The following is a 19,887-nucleotide window of genomic DNA, read 5'->3' on the forward strand; positions in this document are numbered from 1 at the left end:
AAAAAATAAAATGCCAGTGTTGGAAAAATGAAGAAGTGCAAGAAATACTTTATCTTTTTATTTATCAGGTTATTTAAGTCCATAAAAAAGTAAGCAACCTCAAATGAAAATTAAACAAATAGTCGGTTAGGCTGAACTGAGCTAAAGATTGAAGCATCTCGAAAAACTCTGTTTTTGGCATCAACTTTCCTTATTTTTGAGAATGCCATTATTTTTCGCTCAGTGAAAGTTTATCTGTTTGCTATTTTGTTATTGTTGTTTGCATCGCTCTCTTATGTCTTCACTGCATGTGCATATACTGCATATTTATTTTATTATGTGAAAAGGCTTCGTGGTCCGGCTGAAGGTTTGGGGTTCAAACCGTGATAGACTGCCACTATTGGGCAGTCATTGGTGGCTCTCAAGTTTAGACCCTGGGATAGGGGATAGTATTCAGAAGGTTTGGAGTGGAAAATGCTGACAGACTGACATTTGAGCAAGTTTATCTGTTCCAGGGTACTAAATCTTTGACACCAATTGACCAAGTTATTCATTACAACCATTACAGTATATGCTCTGTTAGCCCCATTTCATTTGGACAGTGCTGCATATTAGAAAGTGATGTAAGGGGAGCAGGGAAAACTCTAACATGGTGAGGACTTCGGGAGCATGGCTGGGAATCTGAGAGCTGTGACCTGTTACTAATCCAGGTTACAGTGAAGTAAGGACCCCGCTGTTCTCCTCCTCGTGAGCGCCAAAAAGGTGAAACCTCGCGTGACTAGAGGAGCGTTTTCTCGCTGCATATTTCCGGTGTGAATTTTCACATTCCCGCCATTACTCCAACAACAACATAACAGCGGGCCGCCTCATGCCGGCGACATTCAGTTCACCGCACAGCACGAGACTTATACGGGTTTATTCTTAACAGTTTTCCTCGAGGTTTTTCCTCTTAATCCTGGAAGTAGGTGCGTCATTATTTTGTTAATGCCAATGAACCGGCACTCGCGTTTTACACTCAGTTTAATAGCAAACAAATGAAGCGCTAGTGAACCGCTTAGCTTGAAGCTAACTTCTCTGTATTTTCTATGGACTTAGCTAGGGCGCTAACTCTACCTCTTAACCGCTAGCCGCTAGTTACTCATTCGAGATGTAAGTTCTGCTCCTGAAACATTGTCGCTTCTGAACTGAATATATGTTTTTAACCAGGAATTGAGAATTATTAATAAATCCTCTGGGCATGTCGCAGTTTATTGCTCTCTGACTGCTTAGATAAGCTTTTGCTTGAAATTTGTTCATTTATTTACTGCACAGCTGAAAATACTTGTCGAAGAACGCAGCACGAGACCTGAGCGTTTTGTAGCATGCAGGCAGGACACCAGGCACATTTATTAGTTTATTATCTACATTATTTTTGGTTATGGTATGTTTTTGGTGCAAATAGTTTTGAGATGAGAAACCTACTAGAGCCCCAGTCACTTACTGTGTTTCTCGTCTGTACTACAATGGGCTTTTTATATATTGAAGTGTATTTGAGTTTTATTGATTTAGGGCTTTATGCACCATACATCAGTAAGGGTAATAACATATTTATAAGGTTTATGGTTCATATAAATAAAGCAGGGAAATGTTATTTGTGTGAATGGAGCCTCAGGTGCAGTTAAAACTCTTAAACTATCCAGGTTGGAACAGTTGTGCAACTTGTTGTCTATTATTTCATAATTATGTTTTATATATATATATATATATATATATATATATATATATATATATATATAAAATATGAAATGAACGCTGTTCTCTCATGGGTTTGATCCAAATATTGAAACGTTTTATTACATCATATCAGCCTGAGTGTGAATACGGTAATCTGGTGCATTTACTCAAATGTAATCCCTGGGATTTTTGCTATTTGTAACTAAACCCATTTTCCTTTCCAGTTTATTTAATGTATTTTTATTATTATTATTTTTTTTAAAGAGGGACCCTGGAGTCATCTGTTCCCCTCTCAAAGCTGTTTCTGAGCCTCACGTTTCCCTAATGGCTGTTGCATTACCGAAGCTGAGCAGTGGTAGCGCTGTGCGCATCCGCTTCACCAGCCTGGACGTGGGCACGACCAAATGGAGAGAGGGAATATTCGAGGTCCACGAAAGAGACAACAAAAGCAATCTGGTGTTGAAATTTAATAGCGGCGGCGCACCAAAACATTTCCAGGTACAAATCTTGGATGGTGTTTACCAGAGTGAATCGTCTCAATCTCAGTTATAGCACAGAGACCTGTTTATTCTTGCTTTTACAGTTGAACCACAATGTGAAGAACGTCGTTCTGGGGCCCATCCACAGTCAAAACCGCTTGTCGTTGACACTGAAGGACTCGAATGTTGTCATTCTGGAAAGACTGCCCATCACGGTTGCAAAAAAACTGAAGGATTATCTGGAAATGATTAAGCAAGGAAAGCAGACGGGTCAGTTTATTTTATTTTTGATTTTTAGTTGTAGATACCCCTAAAAAAAAGATTTTCAGTGTTCATTTATTTATTCTTTTAGCTTATAAGACGAGTCAGGGAAGTGCCAGTTTTGGATTAGTTCTTGGGAACCGAGCGGCACAGAATGACCCAGGATTATCCTCATCGGAAAAGCAGGTAGTGCTTCTTTTCTGATTTTTCTTTTATTTTGAGGATGATTCATGCATGTGTGAGTTTCTAAATGTTATTTATATTGGTTACTTTCCCCCCATTCTGTAATATGAAGATAACTCCACGTAGGTCGAGTTTGGACAGCAGAGAAGAGAGCACACCAAGAAAACCTCTTGGAAGTCCAAGCCGAGTCACATCAACACCTGTACGCAGTGGACTATCAGAAAACAGGTTTGTAGTGCTCTTTAATTTAATTCTCAAGAGTAGGTGGCAGAAATACCCAGGTGGCTACAGAGCAATGACCTAAAAGTGCTGTCTGCATTTCTTTACTTGCAGATGTATGTAAAAGTATGTAAAAACACCTCTGGCTAATCACATATTGCATTGATGTGTATTATTATTATTAACACAACTCAAGCAAACAATTAAAACATTTGTGTTGACTTTAATGCACCTTTTTAACAAAGTTATTTGTGGCCTGTGTGAGTTTGGACACCCATCTAGATATAAAGTCTCAGGTCAACAATTTGCATTAAGTATAGTACTTCCAGAGTGTAATACATTCTATGACTCCTCAAAGGTTGTGATAACATTCATCAGCTATGGACTTCTTTAAGTAGCTGACTGTGGACAAGGAAATGTTATGGGTGTTAAGAACAACATAGAAGTCAAGGGAAAGGTCCTAGAACTGTTAAAAGTTTCAGTATGTTGGACAGAAAGGAAAGCAAAATCCCCATAAACCACAAAGGACCTGCAGCATTTTTAGAAAGAGTTGTTGATTGAGGAATAAAAAATGACTACTAAGGGAGTTTATTGGGAATTAAGTACATTAAATGAACACCTTGCTGGCCGTTGAGTGGCAACCAGTGGCACAGAAAAAAAATGCATGTAAATATCAACAAATTCTGCCAGCTGGATTTAGTCAGTCAAGAAACTGAAGTGGAAGAGATTTCCTCTTTTAACAGGACATTCGTCCAAAGCCTGCCTTAAAATTCACATTAAATTATTTCAAAACATCCAAACTAAGGCTTTAATACTTTTCTTATGATGTGAACATCTGTGCAATGAACATGGCTCAAGAATATCATGCATCCAAAAGTTTTGTAAAGGAGAAATGATTTATTGAATAAGACTGCTAGCTGACTGTGGAGGTATTAGTAAGTAACTGATGAGAGCTTCTTTTTTTTTTTTACTTTATTTTATTTTTTTTTTTACTTTTTTTTTTTTTTTTTTACTTTTGCACAAACCAGTTATGTAAAAAAAAAAAAAAAAGAATGTAGTGTATAAAATATTTTTTTGTGAATGTCTGCAGAAAATGATTAATAAAAATTATTTAAGAGCAACCACATTTATATTAGTCAAGGATGCACAAACCCTTGTCTACATGTGTGCAGCAGCTTTGTGCTGACTGTGATCTCATAAATTCTTTTTACAATATTTGGTCGGATGAATAGAGGGAATGCTTTTCTGTCCTGCTTTAATTTCTAATATTGCAGTCAGAGTATTTGTGGTAATTTTCCCTGTTTGCAAGTTCAGAGTTTCTTGTTTTCTCTGTAAAATGATATTTATTATTAATTAAATGATTGCAAAGTGTAAACAAATTAATTTTTAAAACAGTACTAGGATTGATGCATTTAAATTTGTGCATGTTTCTTTTTAGGAGTGAGAAAAGGAAAAGGTTGATGAACTCTGAAACTGATTTAACTGAGGACTACCCCAAAGAGAATGACTCCTCAAGGTAGTGTGTTTTTGTATATTCTGCATTGGAAAACCATTAGCACACAATTTTCTTTGTTTGTCAAATTTTATTATGCGTTATGTACATCTGTAGGCACATCTACAAGTTTATACAGCTATTGTTTTAACTACGGCACCCAGTTCTAATTGAGGTTCTCTTTTCAGCAACAATAAAGCTATTTCTGACAGTTCTCGGAAGTTTCTGCTCAGTTGCAAAGAAAAACTGAAGCAATCGGAGGAGAATAGGGCTTCAGGTTGGTTCTTGTTCACATTATGGTCATTGCAAGTCTATCTGAATTTGCCAAGCATGTTTTTTTATTTTATTTGTTTTTTATGTATTTTCTTTGTGATGGTTGTTCTTAAACAGCTCCTCTTGGCTCTACGCCTCTTCAACCATCATCCTTTTATGGCAGCAGAACAGGAACTAAGGATTACACACAAACACATTCCCTACTGGACAGGTAAATATTGTTTTACTGGCTCATGAATGACCCTGTTAGCTTTTACAGTTCATGGGGATTATTGTTTTAGAAAGTTAATTCTTGCATCATTTAAGTATAAGGTGTCTTTGTAAAGGCCTGCCAGCACAAACCAGTCACCCGCAGCGAAAAGAAGCTTGGTGCTGCCCAATCACTCCACTCCTTTCAAGAAAGTCCGCTCGTCTCTGGATTATGGAGGGTGGAACAAGCTGAGACCCTCCTCTCTTTCTCAACCTCAGCCTCCATTGCAAGGGTAAGTCTGTTTCAACTCCCTCAGTTTACCCATTTGTTGAGTTTCAATTGCATTCAGAAATAATTTGCAACTCTGCCCACTTTAGATTCTCCAACCTTGGAAACACTTGCTACATGAATGCTATACTGCAGTCACTGTTCAGCCTGCAGTCCTTTTCAAACGACCTGTTAAAACAGGGTATTCAGTGGAAAAGAGTTCCTATGAATGCTCTTCTGAGGTACTGTTACATTTTACAGTATTTATTAATGTTTTATGGCTGTCCCAGTCTTCTTGCATTAAAATCGTTGTATTGTTTCTTTTAGGCGCTTTGCTCATCTGCTTTTGAAAAAAGATGTTTCATCTCCAGAGTTGAAGAAAGATTTGCTGAGGAGGGTGAAGAACGCCATTTCTTCTACTGCTGAACGTTTTTCTGGGTACATGCAAAACGTAAGATTTTATTGCTCAAGCTGGCGTGAAAACCTATTTATTTATTTATTGCCTGAAAAACTAGTCAGTATTTATTTTGTTTTCAATGCATACAGTATATCTCAAAAGTGAGTAGACCCCTCCCATTTTAACAACTATTTTATTAGATCTTCTCAAGGGACAATACTATAGAAATAAAACTTGGATATATTTTAGAGTAGTAAATGTGCAGTTTGTACAGCAGTACAGGTTTACTGTCCTCTAAAAATAACTCAACATACAGCCATTATTGTCTAAATAACTGGCAACAGACGTGAGTACACCCTAAGTGAATATCAAAACTGTGTCCAAAGTGTCAGTATTTCATGTGGGCACCATTGTTATGTAGTGCTGCATTAATCCTCCTGGGCATTGAATTCACCAAAGCTGCACAGGTTGTTGCTGGGATCCTCTTCCACTCCTCTATAATGACATCACGGAGCTGCAGGATGTTACTCATTGCGCTTCTCCACTTTCTGCTGAAGGATGCCCCGCAGGTGCTCAACGGGGTTTAGGTCTGGACGTACTTGGCCACTCCATCATCTTTAGCTTCCTCAGCAAGGCAGTTGTCATCTTAGCATTGTGTTTGGGGTCATTATAATGTTGAAAAGCTGCTGCTCGGCCCAGTTTTTGACGGAAGGGCATCAAGTTCTGCTTCAGAATGTAACAGTACATGTTGAAACTTATGCTTCCCCCTCAATGAACTACAGCTCCCCAGTACCAACAGCACTCAGACCATGATGCTGCCACCACGATGCCTGACTGGAGGAAAGATCTTGGTACTCCTTGACTCCACACATGCTAGACAACATCTGAGCCAAACAAGTTTATCTTTCTCATCAGACCACAGGACATGGTTTCAATAATTCATGTTGTTAGACAAGTTGTCTTTAGCAGGCTTTCATATGAGCCTGTTTTAAAAGAGGCTTCCTTCTGGAATGACGTCCATCCAAAACCTTGTTGCATTGTATGACGTGTGGCGTCTGAACACTGACAAGCGGTCTTTCCGCTTCTGCAACCTCTGAAGCAATGCTGCAGCACTCGTGCATCTGTTTTTGAAGCAGCTTCTGCACCTGACTCACAGCACAATGATTCCACTTCTTTGATCGACCTCTGCAAGGCCTGTTCCTAGTGGAACCTGTCTAGGAAAACCTCCGTATAACCCTGGTTACTGTACTGTAACTGTGATAGTCTTATAGCCTCGGCCATCTTTGTGAAGAGCAACAATATTAATTCTTAAATCCTTAAGGAGTTCTTTATTATGAGGTGCCATGTTGTACATCCAGTGGTCAGTATGAGAGAATTGTACTCAAAGTACCAAATTTTAACTGCTTTTACACAAATTTGTATGGTCCTGTCAAGCAGACAAAAACATGAACATGATGAATAGGACATGTGGCATTGCATGGTTACATGACCTACAGCTGTACTCACTTTTGCTGCCAGCTATTTAGACAATAATGGCTGAATGTTGTTAATTTTATGTTAAGTACTGCTATACAAGCTGCACATTGACTACTCTAAAATATATCCAAGTTTCATTTCTATAGTATTTTCTTTTGAGAAGATATAATAAAATGGTTGCTGAAATGTGAGGGGTGTACTCACTTTTGCAAGCTACTGTATGTCCACTTCAACTAAATAAGCATCGTGGGGGGTGTATTTAATAAGATATACCTTTATTCGTCCCACACTGAAGAAATTTGAGTTACAGAAGCAAGGTATAAATACAACACAATGTTTAAATATAAAAGAAGAAATGGACCACGAATAGGTAGTTACGCTATCAAACATATTGCACGGTTTTCAATTATTGCACAGTTAAACACAATAACAGTGTATTTTGGTGACTGGTTCACTGGGAGCAGCTCTGATTGTACAGTCTAATAGCAGCAGGGAGGAAAGATCGCTCTCTTAGACGCTTGTGGTATAACAGTCTGTCACTGAAGGAGCTGCTCAAAGATGAAACTTTCATTTAGTGGGTGAAAGTCGTTCTCCAGCAATGATGATAGTTTAGCTACCATCCTCCATTCTCCCACCTCCTGTACAGTGTCCAGGGGAATCCCCAGGACTGAGCTTGTCCAGTCTCTTCCTGTCTGCAGTAGAGATGCTGCTGCACCAGCAGGCCACAACATCGAAGATGGCTGAGACCACCACAGAGTCAAAAAAGGTCTTCAGTAGCTCTCCCTGCACCCAAAAGACCTTAGTCCACAAAGTTCTGGATCAGTCCTCTTTACTCCATGTCGACATCATCCGTAATCAGACCGACGAAGACGGAGTCGTCAGAGAACTTGCAGGTGACTGGTTGCTGAGCTGAACATGAAGTCTGCAGTGTAGACCGTGTAGAGGACACTGTGGGGCTCCAGTGTTGCAGACAACCGTGTCAGACTCACAGTCACGAGTCCTCACATACTGTGGTCGGTCTGTGAGGTAATCCAATATCCAGTTAGACAGATGATGGTCCACTTTCATGTACATTAACTTGTCCCTTAGAGCAGCATTAAAGCATTAGAGATGTCAAAAAAAACATGACTCTCACTGTGCTCCCAGCCTTTTCCAGGTGCGAAATAGCCCAATTTAGGAGGAAGATGACAGTATCTTCCACTCCAGTGCCAGATTGGTAGGCAAACTGAAGTGGGTGATGATTGATTGATTGGACTGATTGGTAGGCAAACTGAAGTGGGTGATGATTGATTGGTAGGCAAACTGAAGTGGGTGATGATTGATTGGTAGGCAAACTGAAGTGGGTGATGATTGATTGGTAGGCAAACTGAAGTGGGTGATGATTGATTGGTAGGCAAACTGAAGTGGGTGATGATTTATTGGTAGGCAAACTGAAGTGGGTGATGATTTATTGGTAGGCAAACTGAAGTGGGTGATGATTGATTGATTGATGGACTCACCAGAGGTCGGAGATGAGTAAGCACCAGCCTCTCCAATGTCTTCCAATGACGCCACACATTTTTGGTAGTAATGTTGCAAAACTCCGAGACAACCACAGTAGGAGATTAGCTTAGCTTTTTGAGATTTGGACATGGGCTAGGCCTGACTGGACACTTTGAAAATGATCATCTTTTAAACCTATTCCATGGATTTGAGACTCCTTTTTAAGGCTTTTGGGATATATTTACGTTTTGTAATTTTTGTAAATATTTAAAAAAGTTTACATTATGCTTGTAAATTTAAAGTGGCTATATACACATTGGTGATGTGCAAAACAAAAACAAGTTCGCAATGATTTCCCTCCCCTGTATTTATTTGTTTACGACCAATTAAGTTCTGTTTTTTACAATACGTTTAGAAACAAACGTGTAAGAATAAGACTCATCAGTGGGCTAATTCTTTACTTTCAGGATGCTCATGAGTTCCTGAGCCAGTGTTTAGATCAGCTAAAAGAAGATGTGGAGAAGGTTAATAAGAGCTGCCGGAGCGATTCTTCAGTTTGGGATGAGCCCCAGGGCATACGACTTGTGGAGGATACTGACACCTCACGCATATACACATGTCCTGTTACTGTCAACATGGAGTTTGAAGTGCAACACACAATAACTTGCAAAAGGTGGGGTGAATTTTCTGTTAAGGTTAATATTTTTTTTGATTTGTGCAGTTTCATAGAAAATGTCATTTAAAGGATGCATTTGTAATTGTTCATCAGTACAATCTTGTCATAGCCCATAAAGCGGCAACCTAGAGGCTGAGAGGCTAAGCAGCAGGACAAACTCTGTTTCATTTCTCAGCATTTATAACCATGTAGATTTATTGATGTTATGTTGAATAAAGTCCGTAAGAAAAAACGCTCGAAATTGTAGACCCGTTGAGAATTATTAAAACGGTCAACAGAAAGTCAGCACCAACTCCCCCCCATCCCTCTCTCTATGCACTAACTTCAGACAGGAAAACACTAATTACATAAATACACTTACACCTGTGCGACTAACATATCCGGAAATGCATACACAAAAAACAAAATAAGACATACATTTTCTGCACTTACAGCCCAGGTCAAGCCACAAGATGGCCTTTTTGCATTTACTATAGTTAAGGTTTTGTATTGAACTTGAAACACACAATGAGAAAATAAAATGTAAAGTTTGTAATGATTAATTTAGAATATCTTAAAAAAAAAAAAAAAACGTTTAGCCTTTAAGTTATTGTGCGCTTTCAATACTTTTTTTTTGTAGTTTACGTTCAAAGCAAAACTACACTGGATGAATTTTTCCATGTTTCTCTGTCCACATGAAACTCAGCTGTGGTGAGGTAATAACCAAACGTGAACAGTTCAATGACCTCTCGATTGACCTGCCTCGCAAAAAGAAAACCCTTCCTTTAAGATCCATCCAGGATTCACTGGATCTTTTCTTTAGGGTTGGTTTATATGTTTTTTTACTTTTTAGTGTTCTATTTCAATTCTGTGGAAGTTAAACTTTCCCCCCTCCATATATATGTTGACGGTATCAGTGTGTAGATAGCTAGTTTGTGCTTTATTGATTGTTCTGAACTCTTCTTTCAGATAGAAGAAATCGAATATTCATGTGAGAAATGTAATGGGAAATCTGCAAGTGTCACACACAAATTCAGCAGACTTCCCAGGTTCACACTCTAACTCTTTACAATCTTCATGGCTACATGTAAAATATATTTTTCTGCTCTTTGCGAAAATACCAAGCTTCAAGGTGTCTATATCTGCTTTTACAGGGTGCTGATTCTTCATCTGAAGCGTTACAGTTACAACACACAGCTTTCTCTGAACAGCAAGCTGGGGCAGCAGGTCCTAATTCCAAAGTACCTCACTCTTCTCTCCCATTGCACAGAGAATACTCGGCCCCCTCTCAGCTTGGGCTGGAGAGTCCAAACTGCCCTGTAAGTGTTCAAGCATCAATTAGTTAGTAATTACCCAGAGGCTTTAGAGGTAGAGACCAACATGTGCTACATTTCAAAAGTGTTATTTGGTAAAACAACTGGATTATAATATTTGTAATGTCTTTTTGTATTGAATTAGCTTTTTTGCTGTCTCGTACTGCACTTGTTTATACAATTATTTATGCTCTATTTTTTATTTATTTTTTTCCCCCCCAGGTCTAGAACACTGAAAACGTCACAGTCTGTGAACAGCTCTACGTTGCGGTAAAATTGTATTTTATTTATTTTTCCCCTGTTTGCTTAAAATGCAAGGTTAGTTGTGTTGCATTTACACTTGAATACCAATTTTCCAGGAAAGGTACAGTCAAGTGTGAGAATTCTGGGAGCATCATATGCGACTCGGACAGTGAAGAGGAATTGACTAGGAAAGTTGGCCGCAAACATCGCCTGAGTGAATGCTTTGCAGATGATGACCGAACGGAGGAGGTGAGCTAGTGGTCTTCGAAATATGCCATGCTTTACTTTTAGTTATATATGTGTCTGGTTAGTCGTTGTAGGTCCGTGTGATTCGAGCTTGCTTCTTTGTGATTAATATGGCTGTCTTTTTATGTCCAGGTGCAGCAAAGCAGTCATATAGACCAATCAGAATTCACAGGAATGAATGATGATGAAATGCTGGCTGCGGTTCTTGAAATGAGTCGTAATGATGTTGGCCCCAATATTGATGAACCGACCAGCAGCCCTGACACAGGGTTTGGAGATACTGATGCTCAGGAGCTCACGCAGCATTTGGATCTTCTGGAAGGAGACAAGCCATCTGGAGGTAAAATTGGCTGCCAAAAATGGATCAGTGTGTATGTAGTTCAAAGGTTATCAGCTGTATGATTTGTTGTCTACATGCACAAATGTATGCATCTGTGATCATGTATTTAGACATGCTGGGTTCTTTGGACCTAACCATGGATGACAACAAAGAGAACCAGACTCCAGATGGTGGCCAGGGTGAGATGGACTGGGCACAGCAGTACAGTTTGGACCAAGAGCGTGAGGAGCAGGAGTTACAGCAGGCCTTGGCACAGAGTCTGCAGGAACATGTACATATTTTACCCTATTGACTCATCAGTAATATCTGTTGCTATTTAATACAAGTCCAAAATAGAAAGTAACAAACCAATAGTAATCTGTTCTTATTTACAGGAAGCAAGAGAGATGAGGGAGGATGATGATCTGAAGAGAGCAACAGAGCTCAGCTTGCAAGGTAGAGAACTACTGAATAAATAGGATTAAGATGGCATCAATGCATGCAGCCTGATTAGCACAATTAGTTATATTTGTTTTTGTTATATTATTTATTACAATTATTTTATATTTACTTGCCATTTTGGTTCTTCCAGAGTTCAACAACTCTCTTCCTGATCTTCTGTGCTCTGATGATGACTCTGGAAATGAGGATGCTCTAGAGATGGAGTACAGTGAAGCAGAAGCGGAAGAGTTGAAGAGAAATGCCGAGGTATATTCCTACCATTCGCACACTCCTGCTTGACCAAACAAAAGGTTGTGTTGAGTGGATGTTTTTAATGACTGAAAATGTCTCTTGCTGCAGAGTGGAGAGCTTGTCAACTCCTTCAGGCTCATCAGCGTGGTCAGTCACATTGGTACCAGTTCCTCATCAGGTAGTCAGCAAATCCTAATTGCTCCTAAATCTGTCAGAGTTTCTAATATTGGGGTGAACTTATGTTTATTCTGAACATCGCTAAAATGAATTTACGTCTGATGTCCAGGCCACTACATAAGTGACGTTTATGACATGAAGAAGCAGTCCTGGCTCACTTACAATGATTTAGATGTGTCCCGTACACAGGAATCAACTGTACAAAGAGACCGGGACAGGAGTGGATACATATTCTTCTACATGCATAAGTACAGCTTTTCTTAAACACATTTAATTCACTTAAGCATCTATTGGTAACACATTTTCATGTATAAATCAAATCCTGTGGGAAAATACTTGTGTAAAGACATCTGTGACGCCCCCAGAAAAGACCATACGGGTTATTTGTTGTACAAAACGGATAAACTAGTATTTGTCATTTACACAACTTAAATACTAATGTACAAATTTTAGGGAGATCACTACTTTATAAAAACATACTGTGGGTGCTGTTGGGGGAAAAAAAAAACAGTAAAAGCTTTTGGCAGCTCTGTACAAAATTACATGTACAACAGTTCGATGTTGTACACTAATTGCATTTGATACCCTTATCCAGAGCTATTTAGTTCATAAACCTGAGCAGATTATGGCTTGGGGGCCCAGAACTGGCAGCCTTTAACTGGCAGCCTTCATCAGAAATCCAATTTCTTAATTAAATTGTGACGCTGGGATTGTTGGTTGACACGTTCTTAATTCCGACTTTTTTTTTTGCTAAAACAGTGTGTGTGTGTGTGTGTGTGTGTGTAATTATTATTATTTATATATTTTGTTTTTGTACTGCCTGCAGGAACGTCTTTGAGGAGTTATCAGAGCTGGAGAAAGCAGGAGGGAGCTCTGATGCTAGCCGAACAGTTCTGCAGCCTTTATAAGTAGCTTGATGCTGCACTTAGTCTAGAGTGAATGATACTACTGATCTCCACACACACCTCTTTCAGGCACTTTCTTCTATTTTTTTCTATTGTCTTTTGCTTGTGAAAATCTGTCGCTGTTTCTAGAGTGTCTGATATTAGTGTTCTTTAAATCCTTGTAGATATAAAGGTTTATAGCAAAAGGTAAACAAAGTAAATAAAATTAAATAAGACGCATTTTGGAATGCTGAAAGGTATGAAGGCCAGACTCAAAACATTTCTGTCTGTTTTGGCTTTTTTTTTTTTTTTTTCTTTTCTTTTCTGAAAATGGCCTTTATTAAAGTCTCTTGGTGGAAAGGAGACTTTATGCATTAAATTGGGAGCAAATGTCTGAGGGTAAGGAAGTGTTTGTCCCTCTTGAGCAGTTTCTTTTCCAAGTTTTCCTAAATTCCTTATTGAATCTATTGAATATAAAGATTTATTCTTGTATGTTTGAGTGATGTTGGGTGTCTGTTTCATGTTTTATATGCAGCTGAAAATGTGGTGCAATATTTACTTTGCCTGTTGGCTTTTATATGTCTGTCCTATAGCGATGAGTGGGAGGGGCGTTCCAATTTCTATTCACAGCTTTACTGATGACTGTTTATTGCTATTTTAATTCTATTTTATAAATACAGTTTAACAACTTAAATGACTGTAAATTTTGTCTTTTTTTTTTTTTTAAAGAAAGTTTGATTCATTGTTCTGATTTCCTCTCTCTCAGCTTACAGCTTTGTTATTAGATGTTGCACAACCATTTTGTGTAGGACATCTTTCTCAGAAAAAAAAAAAAAGACTGAAACAATGCCTTTAAGCTATTCCTCAGCACATGTGAATATTTATTTCATGACCTTATAATTTACACAAGTCCTTGTCTCTGGTGAAATTGTTTTCAGTAACCTCATCTCCAGAACATGTACTATGAACCTGTCAAGGTGATCTGCATAGTAACAATATTGACTTCAGTATCTTGTTTTAAGGTACGGTTTTCATTAAAAAAAAAACAAAAAAAACTTTAGTTGCATAATGTTCATTGGCTTCCTAAAGTGCATTTTTAAAAATAAACTTTATTTATGAAAGAAATACACAATTGTTTTGTTAGCTGAATCACATTTTAGTTGCACAGCAAATTAAGTGGGGATGATTGTCTTTGATTCTTTGCTTTCAAGTCCAGTGCCCTCAGAGCAGTCTTTCCAATATCTCCTGTCTCCTGTGCATCTCTTTGTCAGAGGCTCAAGATGACTGCCGGTTAGTCTGTTGAACTCGTGCAGGATGTAATTTTCTTTCTGAAACATCTGTCAATAGAAAAAATTAACAAATATCGAACTTGGTCAGACTCCTTTCTTGAATTACAGTACACGTAGCATCAGTTGTCCTGTTTCTCAGTGAGACCAATTACTTTCAATTCAGCAGCTGATTTCTCATTTCTAACAGCAGTACTGACAATAGTTTTTAATTTATATGCCTATTCTAATACTCATTAGTTTTGCAATAGCAGGTGGTTCACAAGGATGACTATGGTGCATGTTCCAGATAATCAAAGGATGCAAGTAGATTGAATATATACTGTATTTCTGAAGTCGTTTAACAATGAAATGTCTCTAATCAATGATTGTAAGTAGATGTTAAATATTTCCACAACCCTTTAAAGAAAAAAAAAAAAAGGAAGACAGGCTGCTTTTTTGGTCTGTTAACTTGGACAGAACATGGCTGGAAAGGGCCTGACTATTTACTACTGCTATAACAGAGATTGCATATGTGGACATTCCACAACATGTAAAGATAAGTTTTTAAGGCATGAAATGTTCTCTAATAAGTAAATTCAAATTTTTTTTTGCTTTGCCCGGCATAGTCATGTGGGCTTAGGTCATTCCAGATATCTCGATCACCAGCAACAAGTGCTGTAGGAGCCCAAGCAGGCTTTTGTGTCTCCATCGATGCAATTCTGCAGTGGAACGTGTCCCACAACTCTATTGAGTTATTTAAGGTTTGCGCATTCCTTCATCTAGAGCCACACTTAGAGGCTTTCCTACATTGCTTGGCTCCTCATCATTTCAGAGTACACCTTACAACCTTGCAGAGATGAAGCCTAATTTTGTCTTCTTTCACTTATGATTAATCCTCTGGTCTCTAGCAACAGGCCAGGATTATAGTTAGGACAGTGATGCAGAATGACTAGAAAACAAAACAGAAGCACAGCACTATCCTCTCCTCTAAAGGCAGCATTGCACACCTATCTAGGTAAGAATCATGGGCTTAGATTATACTGTATTTTCATCTCAGCAGTCATACACTGATATTTGTAATCAATTATTGGTTGGTAACATGCTGACAGAAATGTGTTCATGTTTGGACAGACGCTCTGAAGCAAGATTTCTGTTGAAGTAATCTAAAAAATAAATTGGTGAAATCTGCAAACACCCTTAAGTTTTATCCTGAAAATGTTTCATCATGTGTGACTGATTTTATTACCTCAGCCCACTCCTCCTCGGTCTCATGTCTGTACCCAAGCAAGTGACAGATTCCATGTGCAGCTATTACCTGTAAGTAAGATCACACAGGCTGTCTTATGTCAATAACATTTATGGTTAAAATAAATATAAATATACTTACTGTGAGGGTTCCCTGGAAATCACAAGATCTTTCTTGACACTGCTGCATCACATATTCCACTCCTAAGAAAATGTCTCCTAGATTATACTCGTCTCTGTGAAGGGCACATGGGAGTCTCCCGGGCTTCAGGTCCTTCGGAAAAGAAGCGCCTTTTTATGTTATAAGTAAAGTGATCTCTTGAAAATTAGCTCGTTTTTCGTTTTTGGAGGCTTTACCTCATAAAAGGGAAATGAGAGCACATCTGTGGGCATGTTCCTTTTCCTGTAGATGTTGTTGATGTGTTTGATTTTGCGGTCGTCCACACACACGATGCCCATGTCAAATCTCTGAACACCTAAAATACGTTTCAGTGTCTCCACGTCTTTGCGCAACCTGGCACGTCGAATAGGCACAACGTTTTGCAAATTTCTAAGAAGTAAAACCATTATATATTAATGCGTTATTTTATAAATATCCCAAGTAATCAGGAGCCGGTATTCGGATTGAAGTCACTGCTCGGTGTTACCCGTCCTCCTGAATGCTCCTAAGGTGACTACCTAAATATTCTTCAGCTTTATGCGTCTATTTTATATAAAAAAATATATTCACACTGTATGGAAAATAAAATTATAGTGTGTTCGCGTTCAAAAAGCTAAACGGTGAACATTTTTTAACACGTAAAAAAAAATTGTCGGAATACACGGAACGTTCGCGTTGCACGTTGTTTCAGTCAGAGCAATAGAAATTATGGACCGGAAGTACGACTTACCGTATATTGCCCGCAGGTTTTTTTGTTGTTTTTTTTAAGGAAAATCACTGATAGTATTATTTTTACGGACGTGCATGACAATTGGGGTTGTAAAAACAAGAACATACTCTAATAAAATGTATCGCAACACAATAACCCAGCAGTGTAATAAATATTGAATATGAATTAAAAAAAGAATGACCAGGAAAAGGAAAATATATATGTGTAAGGACTACAAAGATTTACAAATGATGAAGGAAGATAATAGTAATGGTTTAAAAAAAATCAATCCTAGTTTGTATTGTTGTTGCTGTATTTTTACTGTAACCAAACAATTCATGGATTTTGACAGTTACAGAAGTACAGGGAGGATCATTCGGCAAGCGTATCTGGCAACCCTGTTTAGAACCACTGATTTGCTGCTCTTAATGGTAGTGAACTTAAACCACCGAAATACAGTTTTGACCCCCCTAATCCTGGCACGTTTCTACTGAGTCCTCCCGTCATCTGGATCTCCCCGATTTTACCCGGAGATGTCATTTACTTGGAGCTTCTGCGCCTGTGCTGTTATGCACCTCTTCTCACCCATACTTTACTTTTCTGGATATCTGGAAACTGTAGACTTGTAGATCTGCTGTTTGAATCACAATCACTGTCCTGCGCTTCTCCCCAGGACCACCATACTCAACTCAATGTGCTTATTTTTCCAACACAGTTGGTACTACTGACCTTTTCATACAGTTATGGAAGATAAATGATTTATAGTCGAACTAACTGGTACACCATTTCGAGTCTAGGTCCTAAAGTTTCAGTCCCAGTGTTGTGATCTCTGTCATTAGGAATATAAATCTACATCTGGATTTCTGAAATGCTGCTATGTGACCACATTTTCTCTTAAGAGACCTGAATTGGGCTGAATTAATTAAATATTGGCTGAAGATGTACCATAAATTCACAAGACAAAAAAGAAACAATGGTAATTCATTAGCTATGAATATGCCATGAACGTAAAGTTTATTACATATAGCCTTTAAGTGCAATCTTACAGTGCAGTTTCAAAGGTCATTTTGGAAGTTGGCAGTTAACTTTGCTAGATAAGTGCAGTGTTCGTTGAAATCTTGGGTAAGTACTATACTTTGACGGGTAATTAAATAACTAAAGTGGTATGTGTAATAAATTCCATGTTATTTATTTTATTTTATTTCCATTTCTGCTATAGCTGCCTTGAATTGTAAAAATGAACGTATCCAGAGACTGCAAGATTGTGGTGGTGGGTGCAGGGTTTGCAGGTTTAGCTGCAGCTGCCTCTTTGGTCCAGGCTGGATTCCAGAATGTCAAGATTCTTGAGGCTAAAGAGCAAGCAGGAGGTAGAGCTTGCACCACTAAACCATTTACAGAGAACATCATTGAACTTGGGGCTAACTGGATCCATGGACAGGATGGGAATCCACTCTACCATTTAGCCAAGGAGCAAGACTTGCTGGTTGAAGGCGGAGCTGCAAGCAAGAATATGTGCTTGCCCCACTCGGTTACTCCACGTGATTACTTTTTCATGGAAGACGGGAGGCAGATTTCAACTGATATTGTCGATCAGGTGTGTTCTCTTTTCAGTAAACTCACCTCGAAAGCCTTTGAGTCGGAGTTGGAGGAAGAACATAGAGCCATAAGTTTGGGGGATTATCTCGATTTGTCCTTTGCTGAATCAACTTTAGCTACCTCAGAAGGGGGATCAAAAGTTTTTGAATGGTGTAAAAGAAGTGAATGCACAGACGAGGCTGCTTCCTCTCTATATGAAGTGTCTGCATCTCAGCTTGGCTACTACATTGCTCTTGAGGGAGGCTTTTTTAACTCCTTGGGTCCAAGGGGTTATCAAGCAATTTTAGATATTCTCCTGAAATCTCTGCCTTCAGATACTATTCTGAGTAATAAAGAAGTTAAAAGCATCCAGTGGGACTTCCAGGGAAACAAAGGCAAAGAACAGAACCATCCTGTACAAGTGATTTGTAAAAATGATCAGATCTTTGAAGCTGATCATGTGATTGTGACTGTATCTCTGGGGGTTTTAAAACAACAAGCAAGAACCATGTTTGAACCTGCCTTACCAAAATCAAAGCTGGATGCTATTGAGAGACTTGGCTTTGGTACTGTGGACAAGATCTTCCTGCGTTTTAATGAACGATTTTGGCCAGAAAACTGTGCAGGAATCCAGCTTGTGTGGGACGAGGGACCTGAAGATAAAGCAGTCTATACCAGTCCTGACAAAGACGATGCATGGAAAGAGACCTGGTTTAAAAAGATCTGTGGTTTTGATACCGTGGCCCGTCACCCTACAGTGCTCTGTGGCTGGATTACAGGCAGAGAGGCTCTTCATATGGAGACACTACAGGACAGCGAGGTTGGAGATATCTGTGCAAGGTACATTATGTGAAAGTTAGATTTTATAAATATTGGTTTTATTACTAATTTATATATAAAACTGTACATTTCCCCCAAAGATTGCTAAGGTCCTTTACTGGCTGGGCTATTCCTGATATATCCCAAGTTCTGATCTCCAGGTGGGGTCATGACCCACATGTACTAGGCTCCTATACATTTGTTCCTCACTGGGTAAATGGGGTAAAAGAGCATGAGGCACTGGCAGCCCCTCTTCCTTCTTGTAGCCAAGCCCCAGAAAGCAAGGTACAACTTTTTATCTAGCACAATATCAGTGTTACAATGTCAGAAAATACTTCATACAGCATCTTTGGCTAAGCAAAATATAATATCATATATCTGTCTAGTAGTAAGTATAATTGTGTGTTTCAAGCCTTTGCAGGTGCTGTTTGCAGGTGAAGCAACTCATGTAAACTTCTACACCACAACCCATGGTGCCTATCTGTCAGGAGCCAGAGAAGCACAGAGACTCATTAACCACTACTCTGGTTGTCCTCATAGTACATGCAATTTCTAGAAATTTAATTCAAAGTCAGTATTTTGTCTCTGTGATATCTAAATGAATCCAACTATGACACATTTTGCAGAATCCTAATTGTAGACATGGGATTGCTCTCAGCATACTTAAAAGATAGCAGAAAACTGTTCATTAATCCTATGCATTTACTTGAGTCATTGTGTAACAAGTATTTGATTCGGATTTGCAATGAAACGGAGAACTGGATGGCTTTTCTAGATAAATAATTTTTTTACCAGATGATTCTACAGTATGGGACTTAATAAATAGCTTGCTGCTTATTAAGAGTCTTTTATTTGTCAACTGTTTGATGTTATCTTTAAGGTTCTATCTCTTAGTGTTATATGGTGGTTCATTTCAACTTTCAGGAGTTTACAATTTCAGGAGTTTAGTTATTTAAATATTTTATTGTGGAATGGAGAGAAAAAACTAAAATGATAGTGTCAAAGAATGTTGAATATTGTGTCGGATATTCATTCAAAATTGTCAGTTTGAAACATTTACATTGTCACAGAAATTTAATCATTTTAATAAAATGATTTATTTAAATTTATGTTTGCTGGGTTTTTTTGTTTTGTTTTTTTATGTTTTGAAGATGTGCAACTATATACGAT

At 38.5% G+C, this 19,887-nt stretch overlaps 3 protein-coding genes across 7 annotated transcripts; 2 read left to right on the forward strand and 1 right to left on the reverse strand.

The window, feature by feature from the left end:
• Positions 1-587: 587 nt before the first annotated feature.
• On the forward strand, positions 588-13,635 carry usp37 (ubiquitin specific peptidase 37). 3 transcript variants are annotated; one of them, XM_083537502.1, is made up of 24 exons: positions 588-944; positions 1,957-2,190; positions 2,276-2,441; positions 2,524-2,618; positions 2,728-2,843; positions 4,273-4,350; positions 4,515-4,603; positions 4,717-4,810; positions 4,926-5,081; positions 5,167-5,298; positions 5,384-5,507; positions 8,879-9,084; positions 9,773-9,890; positions 10,036-10,115; positions 10,221-10,385; positions 10,602-10,649; positions 10,739-10,871; positions 11,001-11,208; positions 11,319-11,479; positions 11,583-11,643; positions 11,780-11,895; positions 11,989-12,058; positions 12,167-12,305; positions 12,884-13,635. In XM_083537502.1, exons 2-24 carry the CDS (start codon positions 2,017-2,019, stop codon positions 12,963-12,965), a joined length of 2,811 nt encoding a protein of 936 aa, XP_083393628.1. In that variant the 5' UTR covers positions 588-944; positions 1,957-2,016; the 3' UTR covers positions 12,966-13,635. The 3 variants fall into 3 exon arrangements, with proteins under 3 accessions (XP_083393628.1, XP_083393630.1, XP_083393629.1); XM_083537504.1 differs by having other exon boundaries at positions 12,247-12,305; XM_083537503.1 differs by having other exon boundaries at positions 788-940.
• A 395-nt stretch (positions 13,636-14,030) lies between these two features.
• ybey (ybeY metalloendoribonuclease) lies at positions 14,031-16,317 on the reverse strand. Its single transcript, XM_083537612.1, has 4 exons — positions 15,812-16,317; positions 15,597-15,728; positions 15,456-15,524; positions 14,031-14,278 (listed from the first exon to the last, which is right to left on the reverse strand). The coding sequence occupies exons 1-4, from the start codon at positions 16,019-16,021 to the stop codon at positions 14,114-14,116; spliced, it is 576 nt and encodes a 191-aa protein (XP_083393738.1). The 5' UTR covers positions 16,022-16,317; the 3' UTR covers positions 14,031-14,113.
• LOC310723959 (spermine oxidase-like) lies at positions 15,705-19,822 on the forward strand. 3 transcript variants are annotated; one of them, XM_083537560.1, is made up of 5 exons: positions 15,705-16,590; positions 16,676-17,445; positions 17,543-18,738; positions 18,819-19,002; positions 19,130-19,822. In XM_083537560.1, exons 3-5 carry the CDS (start codon positions 17,561-17,563, stop codon positions 19,271-19,273), a joined length of 1,506 nt encoding a protein of 501 aa, XP_083393686.1. In that variant the 5' UTR covers positions 15,705-16,590; positions 16,676-17,445; positions 17,543-17,560; the 3' UTR covers positions 19,274-19,822. The 3 variants fall into 3 exon arrangements, with proteins under 3 accessions (XP_083393686.1, XP_083393687.1, XP_083393688.1); XM_083537561.1 differs by having other exon boundaries at positions 15,869-16,124; XM_083537562.1 differs by lacking the exon at positions 16,676-17,445 and having other exon boundaries at positions 15,893-16,124.
• Positions 19,823-19,887: the final 65 nt, after the last annotated feature.

Source organism: Silurus aristotelis (assembly GCF_946808225.1).
Source record: "Silurus aristotelis genome assembly, chromosome: 3".
NCBI lineage: Eukaryota > Metazoa > Chordata > Actinopteri > Siluriformes > Siluridae > Silurus > Silurus aristotelis.